Source organism: Anticarsia gemmatalis, chromosome 13, assembly GCF_050436995.1.
Source record: "Anticarsia gemmatalis isolate Benzon Research Colony breed Stoneville strain chromosome 13, ilAntGemm2 primary, whole genome shotgun sequence".
NCBI lineage: Eukaryota > Metazoa > Arthropoda > Insecta > Lepidoptera > Erebidae > Anticarsia > Anticarsia gemmatalis.
Window position 1 is genome coordinate 12,390,774 of NC_134757.1, and position 23,210 is coordinate 12,413,983.

At 37.5% G+C, this 23,210-nt stretch overlaps 3 protein-coding genes across 9 annotated transcripts in view; 2 read left to right on the forward strand and 1 right to left on the reverse strand.

Annotated features, from left to right (window-relative positions):
* Positions 1-1,234, forward strand: part of LOC142977538 (transforming growth factor beta-1-induced transcript 1 protein) — a 41,028-nt gene extending 39,794 nt beyond the window's left edge. The window contains exon 6 of the mRNA XM_076121475.1: positions 64-1,234. Coding sequence (XP_075977590.1) covers positions 64-138 — 75 coding nt within the window. The 3' untranslated portion in view covers positions 139-1,234. The remainder of the gene's footprint in view (positions 1-63) is intronic.
* The window catches only part of LOC142977537 (uncharacterized), a 63,886-nt gene extending 54,200 nt beyond the window's left edge, over positions 1-9,686 (reverse strand). Inside the window, exons 1-16 of one of the 2 annotated variants that reach the window (XM_076121473.1) lie at positions 9,440-9,686; positions 9,105-9,231; positions 8,722-8,828; positions 7,738-7,891; positions 7,266-7,373; positions 6,776-6,884; positions 6,254-6,377; positions 5,795-5,911; positions 5,324-5,473; positions 4,850-4,939; positions 4,324-4,399; positions 3,787-3,871; positions 2,992-3,099; positions 2,602-2,722; positions 2,096-2,217; positions 1,378-1,795 (exon numbers count right to left, since the gene is read on the reverse strand). In XM_076121473.1, the coding sequence (XP_075977588.1) occupies positions 1,378-1,795; positions 2,096-2,217; positions 2,602-2,722; positions 2,992-3,099; positions 3,787-3,871; positions 4,324-4,399; positions 4,850-4,939; positions 5,324-5,473; positions 5,795-5,911; positions 6,254-6,377; positions 6,776-6,884; positions 7,266-7,373; positions 7,738-7,891; positions 8,722-8,828; positions 9,105-9,231; positions 9,440-9,508 (2,085 nt within the window). In that variant the 5' untranslated portion in view covers positions 9,509-9,686. Of the gene's footprint in view, positions 1-1,377; positions 1,796-2,095; positions 2,218-2,601; positions 2,723-2,991; positions 3,100-3,786; positions 3,872-4,323; positions 4,400-4,849; positions 4,940-5,323; positions 5,474-5,794; positions 5,912-6,253; positions 6,378-6,775; positions 6,885-7,265; positions 7,374-7,737; positions 7,892-8,258; positions 8,394-8,721; positions 8,829-9,104; positions 9,232-9,439 lie in introns of those variants that run through there. The other variant, XM_076121474.1, reaches the window with a different exon arrangement.
* A 291-nt stretch (positions 9,687-9,977) lies between these two features.
* LOC142977562 (uncharacterized) overlaps positions 9,978-23,210 on the forward strand; it is a 29,034-nt gene continuing 15,801 nt past the window's right edge. For 3 of the 6 annotated variants that reach the window (XR_012959710.1, XM_076121515.1, XM_076121518.1), the window contains exons 1-5: positions 10,248-10,402; positions 17,192-17,360; positions 19,795-19,874; positions 21,115-21,236; positions 22,360-22,588. Coding sequence is in view for 5 of the 6 variants with exons in the window: in XM_076121515.1 (XP_075977630.1) it covers positions 10,259-10,402; positions 17,192-17,360; positions 19,795-19,874; positions 21,115-21,236; positions 22,360-22,588 (744 nt within the window). In the remaining variant the exon portion in view is untranslated. The other 3 variants (XM_076121520.1, XM_076121516.1, XM_076121517.1) reach the window with 3 other exon arrangements.

Genomic DNA, 23,210 nt, shown 5'->3' on the forward strand with positions numbered 1-23,210 from the left:
CAATTTCTTTCATAAGTATTATTACGTCATTCTTATGATTTTTTTTTCTGTTTCTTTCCACAGAAATGCAGGAACCCAGTGACAGACGCGACATTCTCTGTGATGGACAACAAGCCCCTGTGCGGCAAATGCGCTTAAACGTACATATAACGCGCGCGTTTTATTTATATCGTTACGTTTTACAACACCCATCGAGTAGCCGACAGTATGGAGCTTAAATTATTATACATAATTAGATTTTCAAAGATCGGGGGATGATTTGCTTGTTTTATTTTTGATAATACAAAAAGTCTGCGATAAAATGATAATCAGTCGCCCAAATGGCTCGTCAGGTAAACCCATTTCTTTATGGTTTAAAAAAAAATACACCTGTTTTATGAACCATCAAACTGCACTTAGTATTATTTAAGCGTATTGCAACCAAAGTAAGACTCAAACTTACTTTTGGGCTATTTCTGGAACTGTGAAGTTCATAGTTGTATAGAACACCACTTATACTGAACAGAATGTAGTAAAACTCCCGATCTTCGAGAAAAACACATCACAAAATATATTGCTAAACTACATAATAATGTAAGAATAATGACTAGTTATAAACAGTACGGACAACATATAAAGCAGTTATATGACAGTATTTTTAAGGATTTCCTTTACAAATATAATAATTATTGTTATTAAATTATATAGTATGAAGTTTTGTCAACATGTTAGACAACTTTTGATGTAAAAAAGTTGTTTTAACAAATATTATTTTTATTAAGTCCAGTGGTGCATAATTTGTGAATAACGCCATCTAGTATGGACTGGGTGAACTAGTACATAATTAGATCCTGTTTCAGAAGCTAAAGCTTATTATGATATCTATTGTAAGCTTTGTTTATTTTAATGAATATTCTGAATTTTAAGCTTATAAACTATGAATTTATGAAACAGGCGATATAAATGTATACTGTAGTAGACGTTTGTCTACCCATCCGTCAGGTGGCCTTATCAAACGTAGCTTAACCGCGCCAGTCATACGCGGACCTAGCTATAAGTTAATCAAAGTATTTGAAGAAAAAATGTTGTAAATAATCTTAAAATTAAACATTAAATTGTCACTGTGATGCTTCGTGCTTTCGATTGTATTTATTCATTTATATAAAATGTTAAAAAGATGTGCTAGTTTTTATATTTTGTACGCTTTTCCGAAATGGTTATTTTTCCAATAAATTATTAAAATTGTTTTTGAAGACATTATTGTATTATTTATTTACCTTACTTGTATGGAACTAGAAAGTAGTAGCTGACATCACGAATAAAATTATTCCAAACCGCGCTAAGAAGGTCATAGAATAGCCTAAATAAAATATCATCTATTATACGTTAAAATCTTACCTTTCTATCTCTCTTCTCCTCTCTCTCCGGCGAAATAGGCGCAATTGGCTGTACTGGCGAAAGCGGATTCTGCGGCGACAACGCGTCAGGGACCGGCGAGTTCGGCGCCATCATCGGCAACGGCGGGATTGGCGACACTGGCGTTATTGGCGACTTCGGCGTCAGGGTCCGCGGCGACTCCGCCGTTATAGAATCCTTGCTGTTATCCCCATCTATATCTTCTATCTCTTTCTCTCGCACTTCTCTAGTCGGCTTCTTCTTCTTAGAAGTTATTTTGCAGACTGCTGTTGTTTGTGTGAGTAGCAAGTCTTGGCTCACGCTTTGAATGCAGCTTAGGGTTGATTTTAAGTTGAGAGGCTTAGGACTGTGGTTTTGTATGCCTTTGGGACTCTTGCGTGGTGTAGCTATCTGGGATTTCCTGGGAAATCAAAATATTATTTGTTAATGATAGCATTACATTCATATATTAGACAAAAAGGTTCCCTACGACAGCCTTTGATAGACTCAAGAACTACTGAAGGGATTTTCATATTTTATTGATATAAAGCGCTACTTTGAACGTTTTTGATTACGGCCGTTGGAAACAAAGTTATAGGCAAGCTTGGGCAAATCAGTGTTGCTCAGTCTGCTAATATAAAAAAGAACGACAGAAATACATGAGTAAAAGTTATGAAAGGGAAAAATAATGCCTGGTATGATCTAGCCAATAACAACTTACTTAGTAATGGGAGCATGTTCAACATGAGGCCGCGGTGACGACACGTTGATCTTGGTGCGGAACTGCGCCATGTACGTGTTCATGTGAGGACTGTCTTCTGGGCTTATGTGGCTTGAAGTGCACTGAACAAAGAATATAGTCAACTATCATATTTAGCCAGGATTATTTTTCATTAAGTGCAGTCGTTAGTGTGTCCAACTGCTTAGTCTCTACTTCTCTATTGTTTCGGATTCGAAACCGATACCGATCATGATCATGAGGTCTCGGAAATCCCGGGAATCTACGAGAATCTCGGGTAGGCCAACAAGTTGTTTCTGAGTATTTCTGTTAATATTTACTCCAAAATACAGGCTATATAATCAAGCCTGTTATTTCCGAAGGAATAAATAAACAATTTAATTGTGAGGCGTTAAGACGAAATAGTTGGTGTTTCTATATAATTGGGGGTCAATTTTTACTATTTCACTCCAAAACTTGTAAGAAAAGACGCTAAAATAGCAACATACCGCTTCCACAGCCTCCACCATGGTTCGTATCTCATTGTCCTTCAGTGGTCGCGGCTGGCGCGGAGCACGACCGCGAGCCGCGTGCGGGTCCCGCATGAGTGGGCGGCGGGACCTGCCCGACCTGCAGAATGCCAATTATAATATTAAGAATCAAATATTGCTTATTTTATTCTACTGCAAACCAAGTAACAACATCGGTATTTGACGGAACGCGTAACTATCCTAATTTTTATTTCGATTTTTCAGGTACTTTCCCAACTTTTGACAGATAAACTTAGTTTGATTTTTAATGCAAAACTACAGCTATGGCTATGAGTTTATCATAAATTATTAGGTGGCGCAAATTTATCTCAATTGCAGTAGCATAACATAATAATAATACACACGAACCTGGGAGACTTCTTTTTGGGTGGCGGCGAAGCAGGTGGTTCTTCGTTAGCCGGTGAAGCTACCTTGCTGTGACTGGCCGTGTTCAGAGTACCGCGACTCTTTGTTACGCTGCTCACATAATACAAAATATAGCATTTATAACTATAGAAAATAAATAATGCACACCTTATAGATTACTAGCTGACCCGCGCAACTTCGCTTGCGTCACCTAAGAGAATGGGTCAAAATTTTCCCCGTTTTTGTAACATTTTTCCTTGCTACTCCGCTCCTAATGACCGTAGCGTGATGTTATATAGCCTATAGCCTTCCTCGATAAATGGGCTATCTAACACTGAAAGAATTTTTCAAATCGGAACAGTAGTTCCTGAGATTAGCGCGTTCAAACAAACAAACAAACAAACAAACAATCAAACAAACAAACAAACTCTTCAGCTTTATTATATTAGTATAGATTATACATACGTATACGGGCGTATACGTTTGTTCGCACGGATTACAACTACCAGTGAATACGATTCTAAGCGCATTGTACTCTTGTACTATGTTCCGACAATTTAGTAGAGAGCCTTGGCATGCCCGACTTATTTAGATTTTTATTGACAAATCTGTATATTTCTAAAACAAAGTAGGTGTATCAAACAGGATACCATCCGCTGTATAAACCCAGGGGTCACTGATGTATGAAATTCCAGGCAGTGGCAAAAGTTACATATATATTATAAGGCTCGCTACTAAGTTGTTGGACTATATCTTCCCAGGATATTTTTCCAATATTTAAAATGTTAATTGTCTTACTTAGATAACGCGTCTTTAGAGCTCGGTGACTTTGTATTTAATCTCAAGGTGTCAAGAGAATACATTGACAATCGCGCATCTGCTTCTGAAAACCGAAAAGATTGTGCATTCAATAGAGATAGCTGGATAAAATCAGCAGTTTTTAACCAACTTCGAAAATAAAAGAAGGGGATTCTCTTCTTATGTTTGTTATAGTCTCCACATCAAAGGAATTTTAGGTCCTTTTGAAAAGAATTGCAAGGCACAACGGCGAGGGCTGTTGCCTTGATCGCCCGATCGGTGGAACTGCCAACCGAGAGTCCTCTGCATAGGGTCTACCTACGTTCAGTTTTGTTCCGTTTTTACTTTTCAGGTACGGAACCCTTAAAAAGGCCTAGTGCACACTAGCAAAGGTGGGACGAAAATGTTTCGAATAAATCAATTTAAAGTTAACCTTAACTCCTATGATACATGGTTTACAAGGCAGCTTAACGATGCGACACTTTCCATGAGACAGTCTTCTACAATAAAAATATATTGCGGTCTGAAATCACTTACCCATTTGAGTAGTCTTTTTGGAGTGAATAGCTCTTTTCTTAGTTTTATGCTTAGTTGATTTCTTTCCTGATTTGCGCTGCAAATATTATAATATTATCCGTATATGTGGAAAAAAAATTTTTGGTTACAACAAGAAAATGAGTGGCCATTCATTTTATGCTTAGTTGATTTCTTTCCTGATTTGCGCTGCAAATATTATAATATTATCCGTAAATGTGGAAAAAAAAAATTTTGGTTACAACAAGAAAATGAGTGGCCATTCATTTTATGGACAATATTGCTAGTCTTTAGAATATCATCTTAGCAAGAAAATTGACTAACAACGAAAACTGAAATAGTTTTCAGTCAAACTCGGGCCATTGTAGACGTGCGAATGTCGTCATTTGATTTTATAGGACTCTCTCGCTCGTATTTCCACATTGCCACATTCTAATGATTCTGTTGATTATGACGTAGTTTGCAAGCTTAGCAATACAAAGCAAAAACAAGATTGCTGAATAAAAGCAATAAAAACTATAAAGCTCACCATTTTTGAGAACCCGTTGAGGAACTCTTCGCATCTCAGTGTGTATTCATTCACGAATTGTTCTAATTTGTCACACGATTTCAATAAGTCCTAGAATGAAATAATAAATATTTTCTAATATAATCATAGTACTTGTATTAAAATTCTTCCGAAACCCCATTAACGTCGCAGGCCAATTTCTTACTCTTCAGGTAAATAATAATTTAAATGAAGATTTAAATTATTAAATAAAGAAGAATCGCAAAATAAAATTTACAGGGAAGCTCGTAATATTATAAGACGTTTGTCAGTCTTTCGAGTCAAAACGTCTCAATAAGTTAAATTTTATCTTTAAGGTAGAGATTTAATTTTGAAATCTCGCAACGACATAATGTATTGTAGTATGTTCTTTTTTTAGTAACCCATTACTGTCCCTCTGCAAGGGAAGGGTCTCCTCCCAATATAGTATTACTATTGGTCTATTGTAGTACTTACATCATCATACACGTTAGCATGTGCGAGGTGTTTGGGCTGCCTCACAGCGGCGCAGTGCGCGCTGGCGGCGCGCGCGGCTCCCACCAGCGCTCCCAGAGCCGACACACTCTCACGGACACACCACGTCTGTTCTAGGGACTTGTGGAACACCTGCACCGACATTTATAGTGATAATCTGAAGATCTGTTTGGTATGGAGACTGTTTGAGATCTCTGATGAAATGCAGGATTTTTTTTCAATACAGTTGTTTTGACTTCCCCAAAATCCCGGGAATCCCGCGTGTACACCTGGTTTATTATAAAACTAAGCGTTAATTTAGTACCAAAATTACCACGCTCCTATTTAGTCCCTGGCTTTGAAGACCTACCTTTGGATATTCAGCATGTAATAATTTATTAGTAAAGTAAGCTCTACAATCTACCTTACTTAAATTACACGAGAAACATAAAGTTCTTTTGTTCTCTTTCTTACCTGGAAAGACTGCAGCAAGTTTTGATGCAGGGAGACAATCCTCACCATCTGTGATTGAAACTGCGTGTGCTTCGCGAACGGTAGCATCAAGTTGTTGTTGCGTTTTATATCGTGCATCTGTTTTAAATGCGAAGTTGATATTAGTTTTAATAATCGATAAGCAAATAAGTTTACCTATACCTAAGTATATGCTATATAAGCGTAGATTCATTCTGCGCTAGTGTAGCATATAGAATACGCGTAGTAACTTTGTGTCTGAATTTAACAGCAATTCTCTATAAGGTACTCGTTTTGCCTATGAAATTGCAAAAACAAGAGACGTAACAGAGAACGTCTGAAATGTCGTTGTTGAAGGGTTTTCAATCCTTTAAAATGTATACAAATTTTCTCACAAAAAATAATCACAATGAAAACCATATGAAAGTACCTAATATACTTTTAAATGTTGTCAATGTTTACCTGTCTTTGCAGCTGATACATGTAGATCCTGTTGAACCTGGTACAAAACTCCCCCGACCTCTTGATCACTCGCATTATTTCATCTCGCTCCATCGAGAATATGTCGCGGCGGTCAAGTGCCGTACTATACAAGAAAACTATTTATTACAAGCAAATTCCGTAGGAAGTCCGAAGTCTGGTTGAATAATAAAGCAACAAAAGTTCATAAAGGTTTATGATTCTGTCTGTCTACTGTTAATTGCATAATCATTTGAGATAGTAGAAAACGACATAACGACAAAAAAATAATCCAAAAGCTACATAAGTATCAGATTTTTTTATTTCCACGCAATACAATAGCAGAGTTGCTTCGGGTTTGAGCTCTACTTATGGCCGAAAATTCTAATAACACTCAGTTTCAGTTGGACTTCATTCTCGTGCAATCACAGTGAGGTAGTTTAAGAGTATATAGTCACTCTGTAGTCACAAATCCACGTTGACTATGCGAAAAACAAACAAGAAATAACTGAACATGCAACTTACATCATGCTTATAATTTCATCATTGATCTTGAGTCGTAAGTCCTTAGTTTTAGCGCAGTAGATGCTGTTCTCGATCACGTTGGCCGTGTTCTCCGAAGACTTGTCCGTACCTAAGTGTTAAATTAATTAAATTATTTATTATGGCACTATTAGGCTAAAAAAGAAACACACGGTGAAGAGTACAAAGGATTGCAACAACAGGAAAGTTTAATGGATGTGAATATTAATCAGATAGAAATTTACAGTTGTTTTCATACATTTGCTGTCACTTTACGCAGCAGATAGTTTATTTGCCACTTATTTATAAAAACTGTAAAACTGGCCGTAGGTCTATTTGGCAAAATGTCTAATTGTTTCAGACGATCTGTATGTAGCAAAACATTTATTTAGTAAATCATAGAATTTCTAAATACTTACTCGGGTATAGCTTTTCGTTTTTTTTTTTGCACGAAATATATCGATAAAAGTTCAAGTAAATAAATTGTGTTTACTTGAAGTCCTGCCGGCAGTGCTGGGTCGCTCTGGTGATAGACTCTCCGCGCCTCCCGTCTGCCTCTCGCGGACAGTCGGCGGACTGTTGCGTGCACTATCCTCCCTTCCTTATAGAGAAATAAACTTCGCAAGTTATATCAAATAGGCTCCAATACATTGGCTAGATTTACTTTTTCAATCGTCGCGTCGATCAGTTTAAAACATCACGGCACGATTGGCTGCTATGCGTGTAAAGGGGTAAAAATATAAGGCCCGTTGATGAAATATAATTTGTAAAAAACCTAATAAACAGTTTATTATGCCGCATAAAATCAAGTAACGCTAAAATTTGATCTAAGACGTGAGACGTAAAAGTTTTTCTGACTGAACAGTGGTGTGCAGTGTGTGTGCTAATTGCAATTGAATCCAGCACTCTAATCAAGAAATTTCAACAGTATCTACTTAAATACCACTTATCTATGGGTTACATACCTGAGTTCTCATTATTATCGTCATCAAATATATGGAACACCTCGCTGTCCTGGTCCACGTCTTCGGCGAAGGTCACCACGCACGTGTGCTGGTTGTCCTCCATGGAAGAACTGTCGCCGTTGCCGTGACCGCGTTGTGGTGATGTGTTCGGATTCTGAATGATGGACAAGGTTTTTTAACGTTTTTTTAACCTATTACTGCTGGGCACGGGTCTCCTCCCAAACGAGTGAGGGGCTAGGCCTTGATACCACCACTCTGGCCAGTAGAGTTGGGGACTTTGCATGCCCTCAATCAATGTATTAACCAAAACTTTGGCATGCAATGTTTCTTCACGTGTTCCTTCATAATTCATACACACACATAAATTCGAAAAATCATTGGTGTGTTGCCCTGGGTTCCGCCATCGAACCATTGACCACTTACGTGGGAAGTGCAATGCAAACTTATACCACTCGGACCCCAAAATGATCTTTTCAGAAACTTAAACTCTTTGTGGATCATACAAAATTAAATAGCCTTACTAATGCTTGTCCTAGGTGTTAAGTAGTTACTAGTTAGTGGATACGAGAGTGAAACTGCGAGGCACTCCCACTTAAGTTTAACGTTTAGCTCAGAAAGTACTTTATCAATTTACTTTACTGAAAATTTATTGACAGTGTCACTACGCCATAGCCTACTGGTTCTGTTTTCCATAAAAATATAAATTACCATCTCTCTCCTCGATACGGAATTTTCTTCAGGGGTGGTTTAGTATAGCATATTATTACGTATATTATGCGGGTTCGCAATGGTAGAGTCAAGATAATGACCACAAAAAGCAAATAGGTACTTGGCTTGTGGACTCTCAATCCTTATTTTGTCCTCGGTCGAAATACTAAGCACCATTCCCCCATCTGGGCTGAACTTTGACTTCCAGAGGACGAGCTAGGCCTATCTACTAAAACCACGGAAGTGTAACTTTAACAACCTTAGGTAAATAATTACCTTATAGTCTTCTTCTTTTGCTTCTTTCCTGATCTTCAGCAGTTCAGTCTCCATGATTTCGCGGAGGCATTCTTCTGGCAGTTGGTCCAGGAATTGGTATTGATCATCTACGAAAAAAATATAGGTACATAGGTAAGTTCTTTCATTAGGGGAGTTACCTAAGAATACACTATCACAAATACAGTATTCAATAACGCTACACTACTCGAGTTTAAATGGTTTTTATTAACAGAATAGGTACCTACCTACCCAGCGAATAGAAAAATGGAGTGTAGGCAATAATAATGTAGGTAGGTAGTTTAACAAAAAGCTTTGGATAAATATTTTCTATCTATTTTCAAACACCCTTGCAATCAAAGGAAGGAACAAACTGAGATTGATACCTTTACAAACGGAGCTAACAATATCTTGCTCTTTGACGAATTCTTCCCATATCTTCTGTTCCCGTTGTTTCAGACGTTCGCGCCGGGAATTTTTCCATGTTCGCTCCAGTTCACCCCCTTCAATGTACTGTAGGAAGTTTTTATATTAGCAAATAGATGTCACCACTCACGTCCTCGAAATCTGTTGCGCTATGTAGTTGAATTGTACCTCCATAGATGGCGTTTAACAAAATTGTAAAATTAAATTATGCCGGCTGCATTTTAAGAGCAAGTAGAGAATTTTATGTTTTGTTACAATTTTAGATACATTGATGCAGAATAGAAATATAACATACCTGCAAATCATGCACTTCAAGGACTACTTTTTCTGTCATGTAAGAGAAACCTCGTACACACGTCTCCATATTGCTTGTTCTCCAAATTTATACGATCGTGATATTTATCAAGTTAGTTTTTATTACCACGAAAATATCAAGGAAGCACTTATACAGTGTAATTGTCTAAAAACAATTTATTCTCAATACGCCATTACGAAATATATAGTAAATTGTTTGAAATTGACAGTTCAACAGACGAACGGAACTTCACCAGTCAAACATCAAAAGTACCGAAACTAATCGAAAGTAAAACTATTTTAGTATTTAGTTAAAAGAAACAATAAATTATAGCACACACTGCATAAATAAATCCATCAAGTTAATTCCTTGGTTATTTTACAATTATAATAGTAAAATAAAGGCAAGAACTATAATAATTAACTCATAAAAAGAAGCTATGTCGTTGCGTGTTTACTCGCGCGGCTTGTTTTGGATTCCTGGTTGCCTAGCAACTGATTGGTTTTATAAAACACGAACTCAAAACAAATAATTATTTGTTGTTGACACACCCACTCGGATAGTTAGTTAATATTGTAACACGTTTAATACGAGTATAACATTTTTTATTTAGCTTTATACAATAAATTGGAATAAAAAGTATACATTTGACTTCAAATGTTGGCCTCCGTTCGTGCTGATTGCAGCTTTTTTAGGTTATAGTTTTAATTGACAAGCGTGAACTGTGATATTTACGTGTTTGGCTGTGAAGTGAATCATTGTTTATTGAGTGAGTGGGTCAATTGCGGGGGTGAGTGTCGTGTATCTATCTATTCCATAATGTTACTTAGTTCGCGCCCTCTGCCCGGTATGGGGGCTCCGCCGGTGCCCGCGGTGCAGCCTGAACCTCGCCACTTTCCACAATGGAGCAGGACTGCAATTCTGACCTTGGCTAATGTGATTGAAGATGATGTTATTGCTGAGGTGGGTATACTTTTCTCTTTCTTTATACAACAAAAAAGGAAACTTTTGAAGAGCTTCGGATTTGGAAGATTGGGGTTTGAAAGTTTGGGATTGATGCAGTTTAACAAAAGTGCGGAGTCCAGGATGCCTCCAATATTGTGAATCGTTACTTTTACTTTATTTCCTTAACAAGGTTTGTATTGCGGAATATTACGTGTATGCACCCAAGTCACAAATACTAACATATTTAAATTTTACCGCAATAATGTCTTCAGCTGATTAGGTACCTAGGTCAGGAATAAAACTAAATGTCAACCCAATTTCCATTTAACTTAAGATTGAGGAGGAGATACGATGTTAATGCAGCCCTGCTTACCTATAACTACTCCATGGATTAGAATAGTTATGAAGCAGTGGGTAGTTTTCACAAAAATAATCCTATCTAGGTAGGTACCTACCTAGTTCCTAGTGCAACAGCGGTCTGACGCGCGACTTTTTCAAACAACGTAGGTAGGTAGATACCTACCTACCTAAGTAGTTTGAAAAAGTCGCGCGTACATTTAGTCACGAACTACGAACATAATAACTTCATTAAACAATGTTAAAAATGCAAAATCTTTTTGCCAACAATAACAAATCAGTTACACAACCAAATTACTACTGCCTACTTTCTCAGCCATTAACCTTTAAAGGAATTAATTTAAACATCCAATTTCACGTTCCAAACATAGCAACAGTATTAAAAGGTCATATACGCAATTACTTGCAGGTCACCGAACCGCTACCCTTACGGGCCGATACCCTTCGGTTTCGAAGCGATATGTCGAACATTTTTTATTCAAAACCAATCTGCATTTTCAATTTGATAGTAGGTACCTACTTAGAATAGGAACTGATCGTGATTGATCATTGGTATTGCTTTGGTTTCGATTTAAAGGTGAAGTGAATTACGTCTCCATATTTTATGAGATTAGGTGGCTTAAGGCCACATGTGGACGTAACAGGGTGGCATTATAACCAGTAGATTTGCATTAAAATACCGCTAGGTACCTTTGCCGTTTTCGATGCAATTTTGATAATCTTCCGCACCTCTGTGCTTTGGTGGACAGGGAGACTAAAATAACTGTAACTGTGTAAAGGTACCTACCTCCTCAGTACTTCAGCGTATCTGTCCTGCGTCGCTCGTAAACAAAGTATCGTCTGCACTTAGCGAAATGCCTATCCTAAAGAACAGCAAGGTGGTAACATCCAGTTTAGAAGAGTTACCTAGGATTCCCTGGAGTAAACCCGTCATCAAAATTAGTTGCGGACGAATTTCTTACATCTGCCTAGGCATCAACCCATTTATGGCAAATATGGTAACTTCTGGCTTGTTGGCTTAGAAAATACTGAAATCACCTTTTAATTAGTCCAGAAATAGAGTTTCCTTGATCTAAATTGGTTTCAGCATTTCCTCTTGGCTGCCAAATGGAGCCTCATAATTTCTGCGTATGGCGACCTACCTTTTAAACTACTAATATGTAACCTTATGCGCAATAATCGAATTGCTTCCTACACTACCTATTATAATACTTAAATCATTTTATTCCGTTTGATAACGTGCAGCAAATGAAGAAATCCATCGGAAGCGTGTTTAAATTACAGTTGATTCTGTAAATCAATATCCTGGGTAGTGTTCAGCGGTGATAAGCATCTCTTGGATCGTTTATTGAAACAGGTTTACTAACAGCAGTTAAAGCGAGGCTAGGAGTTTCTTTAACCATGTACTTATCTGTTATACCTAGCTACGTCGTTAAAGAAACATTGTTTATTCAAAACGGGAGATTTCAGATTTCCTGTACTTACTCGCTTGCGAATTAAGATTCAAGACTTATCATTTCTCAATCCGCCTTCGGGTTTCCAAGAAGAGTAACTATATTTTTCGTGTCTGACGGTTTATGTTCTATCTTAGCAATAATCTACTACCTAGGTAAATCGATTCTCGCAATTTTGAAGAAGGTATCTTAATTTAGTTTTCTTCGTGGCAGGTTTCCAGGCAAGTATGATTCAATCAATTTGAATAAAACTAGAAATGTTTTTATATTACCTTTTCTAGAGCGTTTCTGCCGTTCAGACGATAGAAGACGGAAGCTTATCTAAAGCTGCTGAAAAACATTAAATTGCATTCCAAATACAATCGTCATTATTCTTTAAAAACAACTGGGTAGGTACCGTACTAGCCTACTAGCTACTAACCAACCAGTTTTACGATTCAATTTGAAAACCTTTTAGAAATTACGACAGAAACCTTTTTACATGCAACTGCAATATTCAGTCGCGTGCAGTCCATTATATTAATAACACAGGCGAGAATATTGGTACTTTTTTATAACCAGACGTCATGTTATATGCTTATCATAGTGAGTTACATGGTTATTACGAAAATAGCTGGTTATGTGACCTGGATACTTTGTAGTTGAAAGACATACATGGGTATTAAACTTATCAATGATGACCTTAGAATAGGTAATCCTAAATTATCGGGCACGGTTGTTTATAATACAGAGAACTAACTAATATAAATAAAAGCTTTCAGCAGTTTTCAATTTCTACATTTTGATGGATATGTCTTAAAGTTTACTTCCAGTGTAGTCTGCACACTCTCTGCGATGAAAGTTCATTTGCATCTCTTCTAGGCACGAGGCATATTTACGAATTTTGACGAAAATTACGTCTTTTACATCTCCATAACGGAATGTCCTCATACTGCCACTAGCCTCGAATCTCGAACTACCTAAGTTTCCTGCCTGGTTTTACCTCAATATTTATTCAAACATATTCTGCAGTCCTATTACCTTAAGCAAGCTCGCCAAGTGACACAATTATACTAACATTTTCCTCAAACAAACATTATCCAAGGCTCTTCCTGCAGAACAAAGGACCCAGACAAAACGTTCTCAAGTATCGACGCCGCTGAGAGCAGTGTCTGAAAACTTGGATAGAAAACACATTAATTAGTGTCCGAAACTACAGCTTGAGTAACGATGTATTAGATTAATTGTTTGTCTACACTGCTACAGAGTTATACATTGTAATCGATAGTAGATTACAATGGGTTGTTGCTACAAAGCAAATTATAGGGTTAAAGCGTTGATACTACAATTACATGGTGTAAAACAAACAACTGTAGATTTTTATTGTTCATAGAATGTTTTGTTCTTTTCGATATGATTATGTGGCTCAAATATTCAATTGCTGGTCATATTCCAATTCTCTTGATTTCAGTCAATAGTGCTACATCAGAGAGAAAGAAAATCTGTGTATTACTTTCGCTATGAGATCAATTTTGTCCCCTTTTTATAAAGTCTTTTGACAACGTAGACAGCAAAGCTTAATCCAAAAGAGGAGCTGGTACCTAGTTATGTCGACTGCTAAAACCATTGCCGTTGCATCACAACGCGCGGCCTAATTGGGTTGCGAGATGTATGAATATTAAAACGCCTTAAGCGCCTTCATTTTTTATTCATACTTTTCAGTGCTGTTTCTTCCATTTCGTGCAGCCACTATTCCGTCGTTCTTCCTCTACTCTAGTCTATTTCAAAAGCTGTTATTATCGCAGGAAACAAGATGGGGAACGCACTTAAAACGTAGATCTTGTCTCAAAACACCCCGGGGAGGTATGTGGGAATATTCCTCTATTTATTCTTTGTTACGACAATACTCGGAATAATTTATGCTAATGCTTATACAGGAAAATAGGAACGTTCGCATAAGAAAGTATTCGCAATTTTAATAATGAATGGCATAATAATACAGTGGTACAAGTGTATCTATCCCGCTCTTGAATATTAGCAGCTGTATTGTGCGAAAGAGATGGAATGAAACATAATTTCGGATACGATTTGAATTGTATTACACTCCGTAGATATAGATGTTTCAATAGTCTAGTAACTCCTCGTTATATTTCATATCTTTGAAGCTATAATTCGTAAAATGACTTCTATCACGGAAACGTTTTTTGCTACATAACGGCATGCTACAATTCTGCATGCTACGTATTTGATTTCTGCATTTGACTTGATATAAAAACCAATTTAGAATGTAATTTATTGTTTTGCTACGCGTACACAGATGTCGCATCTTATGTAGCAAAGCATGCCACTTTGTAGCAACATTGTAACCGGCATAAAACTGCCTTATACGTATTTGTAGCACTTGTAGCACTATTCTCATGGCAATATGATTGTGCCAACTGCTTAATGTGCCATACATTTTGGAAAGCAGGCACTTTCTCCGCTCATAAAACACTTTGTTACATCGTATCGGATTAAAATAGTGAAACTGTACTATGCTGGTATTTCTGGCCATATATTTAATTGGACAGATAGTAATGGGGAAAATTGTAAAAGTAGACAATGATTTAGTCATTGGAATTTACATAGATGGGGGTGCGTAGTATTGATAGTGTATGTATGGATTTGTGAAGGAAAAATCAGACCATATGGAAGCTAAAGTTTTTATTACTTTCATTCATAAATCATCAGAAAAGTAAACAGTAGATTTTGCCAAAGTTTAGGCAAGAGCCAGTGAGGTCGCTATAAAAGTGTCTTTGAATATTTCTAATATAATATGTTTATGTCGAAATGAAGCGATTACCCGGGACTCCGGTGACACGCCATAAAGCCATCAGAGGAGTTGGCAGCGCGCCACGGGCGAATAGTGACAGAAACGAAGCCCGTGAGTCAGCGGTACGCGGAACCTGTGTGCGACGGCGCGATCGATAGACACTGCACCCCTCCTCCCACGGCTCCCCCCGCCCGCGCGCGCCCGCCCTCCGCGCGCCTGCACCTGCCTACACAGCCCCAGCTCTCGCCGTCCGACACACGACAAAAACACGAGAAAAAATCCTCAAAAATCAACGGATTCCGAAAAAAACCCAGTGCTTTCAAGAGTCAATTTCACCGGTTGTGACCAGTTCAGTGGTTCAAGGTCGGTACGGTCACCGACCCCGGTTAACTTTAGCAAACGTCTACCTCACCGAGTATTAGCGATACGCCACTGTTTATTATTCGTGTTGAAGTGTGAAATTTTATTTTTAATTATTACGTGTAGTGTGCAAGGTCGTGGTGTGTGGCGTGCACAAATGTTGAGTCTTTATCATTGGGAAGACGCGCGAGCTCCGACGCGGTACATAACAAAGGAGGTTGCGCTAATCGCGAGCTCCTGAGTGCTCTTTGCTTCGGTGTGTGGTGAGCACCTGCATGATGGCGTCCAAGGTCCTCGTGCCAGTCGCCCCCTTCGCCAAGCTACAAGTGAGTCTAACACCAATGTTCTTCAGCCCTATATCTTCCCAAATATCACTCGATTTCCTCTCGGAAACTGAAGTCTGTATTCTATCTGGTTCCGTTTCACTATATTATTTACACAATTTCAGTAGGTGTTCACTAGATGACGATTGCTTTGTGTCCGGTCCTACTATGAGTGTAAATAATAAATATGCTAGGTCATGTTCTCGTAACACAAAGAGTTACCTTCCGGTCATTGACATTACAGGTAGTTATGGGGTATGTGATTATGTATATCAGATGGGATTTCCCATAGGAAATTGTTACCGATAAGGGTAATTCAATGGGAATTAACTACTTCCGTACTTTGTAGGTAAAGGTTTTTATTTATGAACAAAGGGCGAACTGATTTGTTATTGTATAATGGTATTATGTATTCCTATTATGCGTTACGAAATCATAAGCTAGGTACAAAAAGGCGGCAGATTTTTATCTCAATTTGACTTTATGCATACATTACACATACATTAAAAAATGCAAGTAATTAGCCGTAATATAAAATCGTATCTTAAGTAACAATAAAAAACCTGATTTACTCTTATTGTTGTTATCGTGACTACATAAGGTGTACCTATACCGGATCTAATCTCGTCTGTGTTTCTGCATTTCCTTTGTCTCAAACCATCGTAAACATTGACCAGTTAGATTGATAAAATCAATGTTTTATCCTGCATGTATTACGACGTTATCTTCTACACAAGAACCTTTAAAATTGTCTTGTATAAACATTAAGTCATAATACTAATTAGCAACAAAACTGGCGAACAAAATAGCATTTAGTTTTATTCACTAAATTTATTTTTTAACTATTTTAAGTAATCGTAACGCACACTACCGTTGCACTTTCGACTGTTCAAAATTCATACGGATGACGTAATTAATGGTGTAACTGTAAAATGCTAATTAGTTTCATTTCATAACTATATAATTATGTAAACAAATCTAAATTAAATACAAATTACATTGCATTATAGTTTTTGTAAGCGACTTCCTAAACAGAATGCTAGTAATGAAATTATACCTTGAAGAAGTTAACACTAATCAAGTTTTTATGAGGTAAATAAGGCATAAATGCAATCTCTTTGTCATTCAAAAGACTTCATAAATAGATATACACGCTTTACGAAATTCTGACATTTTAAAACCTTAATTTATGAGTCCATTAAAGCGCTACCAGCTAATTACTACCCTAACTACCGGCCAGTAGGCAATCAGTACCTAAATTAAGCAACTTTTGTCTACTTTATCCGTAATTGGACGGCAACAAATGCATAAAAATCGTATTAGGCACTTTAAACCCCGGTTTCCGAGGAACGTTTATCGGTAGCTTATCTATTCAATAGCTTTTAAACTCGTATAAATAAAACGCTGGAATAGATGAACTACCGCTAAATGTACTCAGAAACCGGGCATCAGAGTGTTATAATCTAAAGCGTTTTTGTAGCTTCATCAAGCCCTTATGTGTCCGAACTCCTAAAATCTTCAGGTAAAGAAGACCCCTCCTGAGGCAACGGGAGGTGCCTTCGTGATCAATGGGGATCCAGCAGCTCGCGTGGCTCATCTGGAGCACAGCGTGAGGTTCTTGCAGGAACAGCACCGTCTGATGCTGAGCGGTCTTCACACGGAGATCGAAGCTTTGAGGGAGAGGAACAGAGGTTAATATGCAGTTTTTTTATATTTAATATAAGCTAAGGCATTTGACTCCCATCTCGTCTGATGGTAAGTGACGATGAAGACGATAACGTTAAATTGACATTCAAGAAACCATTATATGCTGCTTTTGGAAGCTCAAGGATTGTATTTGCAGTTCTTTACTTTTAATATTGTAATTATCGTAGTAGTCGCTACTAGTGTTTCCCTTATGACAAGATATATGAATGTTCATAAGGCTTAAAAAAATTGTAGAGTTCGTAGCAAGTGGGGTTCTTTGATCTCTGCTTTCACCCTCAGGAAAATGGACTGTATGTATTAATACGATAACTTACTGCATCTCCCGTCTCACAATTTGGATTTTTAATTTTGCTTTTTGCATACCGAAATTATAATCAGCAATTTCATGTTTATATTTTTACTTTATATTTCGATATTCCGCTAACTATTTTATTTAATCTTTTGGGTGATTTGGAAGTCATAAGCTGATTATTTAGTTATTGGATTAACAAAGCCGGTCAAACTATGATAGTTATAGTTCTAAATATTTTGCTATTGATTTGTTTTGATTATGTAACAGTATTAGTAAACTAAAGTCTAAATCTTGCTAGTTGTCCTTCGTAAAGGTCAAGTTCGTAGTATTTGAACCGAGTGTCTGACGAATGGAAGTATTGTAGAGTGGTTTTCCGGAGATCAAATGTAAGCTTTTACAAAAGGTTGGAGGTCTTTAATTTTAAATGTTCAACAAGCACGTACAAGGGCTTATGTCTAACAGACTTTACGTATTTATGTGCATTCGTGAAAAAACCTTACTATTAACAAAGTACAGCAAATAAAAAGTAATATACTTTTTAACATTAAACAACTGTGACCTCAGTTCAACCCGAGGGTCGAGACTTGCGGAAATCATTCAAGATGTTTAGGTGTCGTCTTGCGTTTGATTTGAAAATAAAGATAGTCAACATTTTAGTAAACGAAGTTTTTTAAGAATCCTCTGATAGCATTGTTTCTATCTATTTATTCAGCCCATTTCTGCCTCCACTGCTGCGTATAGACTTGCCTTCAGTACGTAATTTTTTACTATTCTTGTCTCATCCATTGGACAGATTACCATGATGCTAAAGTGAATCGTACAAACTATTACAATATACCACGAGACTGCTTTGAAACTGAAATAACAAGCTAAACATAATACTACGTTATTGTACAGTAATTGCTATGAAATTAACGTACCATTGAGCGCAATGAGCACGCTTATCTAACCATTTAATACGCCAGGATTGTTTTATTTATGCCACGGAAGTATAGGGTACATTTACATTGGAATATTTACCTGGAACAATACGTTTGTTGGAAGTTACTCCTGGACGAAATGAAGAGCGTGATACTAGTTATTATAGTTATATTAATTGTGAATTCGTTCCATGTTGTATCGAAAGCTATAAAAGGGGGGATAAGAGACTCTACTTGTAGGGGTGATGGGCTAAGGTTTTGTGCGTTGAGAGCATTTTAAAGAACTTATGGTCTTGGAAAATATGCCTAATATTGCCTAAGTAGAATGACATTAGACGATAATAAATAATGATCGGATCGAAAATTAAACGGACAAAGTAATCTTTTTCTACTTCCATGCTTTTTTCATTCGGTGCTATGCTCAATAAAAAGCAAAGGCTACCAATGGCTACCACTATGTAATCATAATTTTTAGTTGTTATATTATAATTTCCATCCATTTCGACGCAACTTTTCGCGGAAGCTGTTAAATAAAATATTTCAACAACAACCCTTGTTAAATAAATAAAATAAAAGGCATGACTCAATAACGTGTAACTGTCGTAATGTGTTGTGTGTACACGCCTTACTACAGTATTGTTTTATATTATTTGTGTTCCGTAACGTAAGTTATTCGCGGTAGTGGACTGACTCATGCACTTAGGATATAACTCACCTAAACAATGTGTTAAACTGGTTTTAGTTGTTATATTATATGTAGATGGTTTAAAAAGGTAGGTTTGAAGAAAAGTTTCTGCTATCCCTTGTTTTCTAATATGAGTAAAAAGGAAAAAAATACCTACTTTAGCACAGCTGTTATGACCTAAATAAAACAGATTAACGATAACAATTATCGTTCTTTGTAGTTATCTAAATGCGAAAGTTAGAATGTTTAGGTTGGGACAAAAGTTTGGTAGGTAGGTACTCAATCACGCCAAAACTACTAAACGGAATTTGATTAAATTTAATACACAAACAGTTTATGATCTGAATAATGACTTAGAACATTTGTTCCGGGAAATCTTATAATGCACACAGATTCGCAGGCAGAAGCTACGTATCACGTATACGGGTACACGTATACGTAAAATCAAGCGTATACGTGTTCAGTGCATACTATTTCGTATTTTTTGTTGAAACATGTTTAATGTTATTATTTGTTTACAGACTTACAATTTCAATTGATCTTCAACAAGGAAACCGCGCCGAAAGCAGCCTCGCCGGTTGACGAAAATGTTGAAACTGAAGTAAGTACATCATTATATTTTAAGTGTCAACTTTAGAACGATAAGTTCACTAGGTTCTTCTCGAACTGATTATGTTTGTACTTTAAAGCTTATTTAAAAGTTGGGTTAACTGAATACTAGTGAATACTTGTCATATAAGCAGGTAGCAGTTTCACTCATGATTCTAGTCATAATTACTGGTGACTCCGCTTTTATTGATCATATCATAGCGTGCTAGATGCTCTTAAGCCGTAAACATATACGAAACTCCGAGCCGTTTTGTAGCTTCAAAGATTATCGCCGTCAAACAAACTTCGCAGCATTTGATTGTAATGTAAATACCTAGTCACAATGGCAGTCTTATTAAATAAGTGTTTAATTTATTTTATTCATTTTCTGTACGTGTAATGGAGCGATGTACTGAAATATGATGATCATTGCGTCTCCTTCTGATGGCTGCACCGACACTACCTACAGTTTGATTTGTGTACGATAGCTCAAAATAATCTACGTCGAACGTTAATCGTTTTCAATTGGAGCACCGGATTTCGCACATTGATTTGGCCAACGAGTATCATATTTTATTGCTATTTATAAGAATAGCGCACCATGAATGCGAATGCGAATGGTGTTTTAATTGCAGTCATATCAACATGCAATGTAGTCGTAAAAAAGTTTTTAAATTGAAATATTTCACGAGGTTTTATTACACACCTTGTTAAAACCAACTTTAATTGCGTATAATGCTAGCTTGCGCATATAGTACCTAATATATCACAGATCAATAATTAAAATTAACTTACATGTTGCTGTGTGGCAACTAGATTAATAAATATTTTTATTGTAATTCTGTTTTATGTGCATTGTCTAGTAAAAAAGTAAGAGGCGTTTGTTATGCATGCTTTATACTAATCTATCCATCACGTTTACGTTGTAAAAACGAAATTAAAAGTCAGTTGTTTAGCTTTCATGACTAAACTGATGAAACAAATTTGTTTAAATTAGATGGAGTTGTTATTTATGATATAGATGTTTCATAATAAATGCTGCCTCGGTGAAAACATTTCTCACAAAGGAACACGTGAAAATAAAGACTAACAAATTGACATAAGGTTGACGAGTCCCACAATTATTACGTAGAGTAAACCAACAAAACTCTGTAACAACTAGTGTCTGGGAAAATTAGACCACTTAGTACAACTGTAAATCATGCTTGTTATCTCCAGGAAATAAGATCATTTGCACTTCTTGTTTGTCATAGGAGACCCGACTGAAACGAGAGGTGACTCGCTTGGAGCGCGAAGCAAGCGCGGCGAGGGGCGAGGCGAGAGCGGCTGAAGCACGAGCGCTGCAGCTACAAGCACTTGTCGATGCGCAGACTGAGTATGTATAGTCTTACCAACTGCTGAATAATGCTTTTCTTCTGGTATTCTCCAGTGTTTTTATCTTTCCTCTTACTTACTTACTTCTGTTTGACTCATAATTAAGCCCGGTTTCCACCCCGAGTGGAACGCTCGAACTCGCAAACGCAAAATGCATAGGTACTTGTATTTCGACCAAAATGGAATTCCAGTCCAGGTGTTAGAGTTTTGAGTTTTGCCTGTTGTCACTGTTCTCAGGTCCAGCAAACAGTGGCGTTCATGTTTGTGTATTGTGCTTTTTACATTTTCTATTCATATGATAGCAAGAAGACTTGACAGTGTTCATTCTGAAAAATTCTTCCGTTCTTGAAAAATATCTATGCTTTTTAGTGTGGTGTATTTTTTATTTTGTCGCAAGTTTCAAAAGAATGTGTGCTCGTTTAAGAATGTTTATTAATACTAAACAGTTTATTATAAGTGGAGCTTAATCGGTAAAAAAATTCGGTCAGTTACGACACGGTTTCATCTAAAAAACGTCCAAACATAAATCTAGCGTTTTAATCTCAATCTGGTAAGAATTTGTTCTCTCTGTTTGGTGTTGAATTCTATTTATATTTAGCTCCAGTGGCGCGAACTGGAAGTCGGGCTATTTCCACACACTTTCACTGTGCATTTATAATAATATTTGTGACTTAAGATCGGGAATCTAGAGGTCACGGGAAAGCAGTTAGGTCACAGTGTTGAATTAGAAAGTTCTGTAGTATTTCAGATACTTTATCTTGGAGGTTATAAATAAGTTATTCGTAAAGACCATGCGCAAACAGTTACTTATTTATCTACGTTGTTTTTTGTTCGTTATAAACAGGCCCTCGTCTGTCCACGTCTTAATTAACTGAAAGTGTGGTAGAAAAAAATATCAATTTCTTTTGACGATCTAAATTAATGCATCTTTTTTGTTGATTTGTACAAAAATATTTCAGCGTCCTCCTGTACCTACATAAAGTTTATACCATTTTTTATATCATCTGCCATTATTTTGTCTTTGTACCTGCTACCGTCTCCACTATAACTCTAGCACACTCGCTAGGAGGCGGTACTGCGTGAGCTGTAAAAATGCATTTAACAATGGATATCGTTGCATCTAGGAAGCTGCGTGCCCTGGAGGTGAAGCCGTGCTCGTGTGCGGCGGCGGGCGCGGAGGGCGGTGCGGAGGACACGTCGCGCGCCGAGCTGCGCGCGCGGCTGGCGGAGGCGGAGCGCCTGGTGCGGCGCCTGCGCGGGGACGCCGAGCGCCAGCGACGCGAGGTACTGGCGCCGAGCTCCGGCGCCGTCACTAACCTACTGTTTGACGGAGCCGCCGCGCGCCACGCACACGTACGTCTGTCCCGCGCCCCGCGCCCGCCGCACGCCCGGCCGCTGAACTGTAGCGAGATTGATACTTACATATACAACATCATTCGATACCCGCTACGAACCTTAAACATCCAGTCGCCTTCTCATTCGACCTTACCTTTGGCGATCTTCAAACATATATTCCTAATCCTTTTGTCTTATAAAAACCTCCACCAGAAAAACAATCCATAATTCTACCTACCGACAGTTACGACCACAGTCGCGTGTTTTATGGAAATGCATAAAACTGCAACACGCTCGTGGTCGATCAAGACTGTAACACATTAAAATCATACCCATATTAATGAATCATATTTCAAACAACCAGTAATATCAAAAATGTATAAAAGTTCAGTAACCGGGTCGTGTTTGGTGTCGTGTTAACACCGCGCGCTACAACAGCGCCACGCGGACGGGACACATCGTCAGACGTTACGCACTCGCCCATAGATATATAACTAGATTTAAACAGCCATAAGCTAGGGGAGAGGGCTTAATTAAATTGACAATAGATTTACAATGAAAACAGAAAAAAATATAACATTTACAACACAGTATAAAAGCTTACAAGCAGTAAGGAACTGACATGGAAATTGACGTTTCA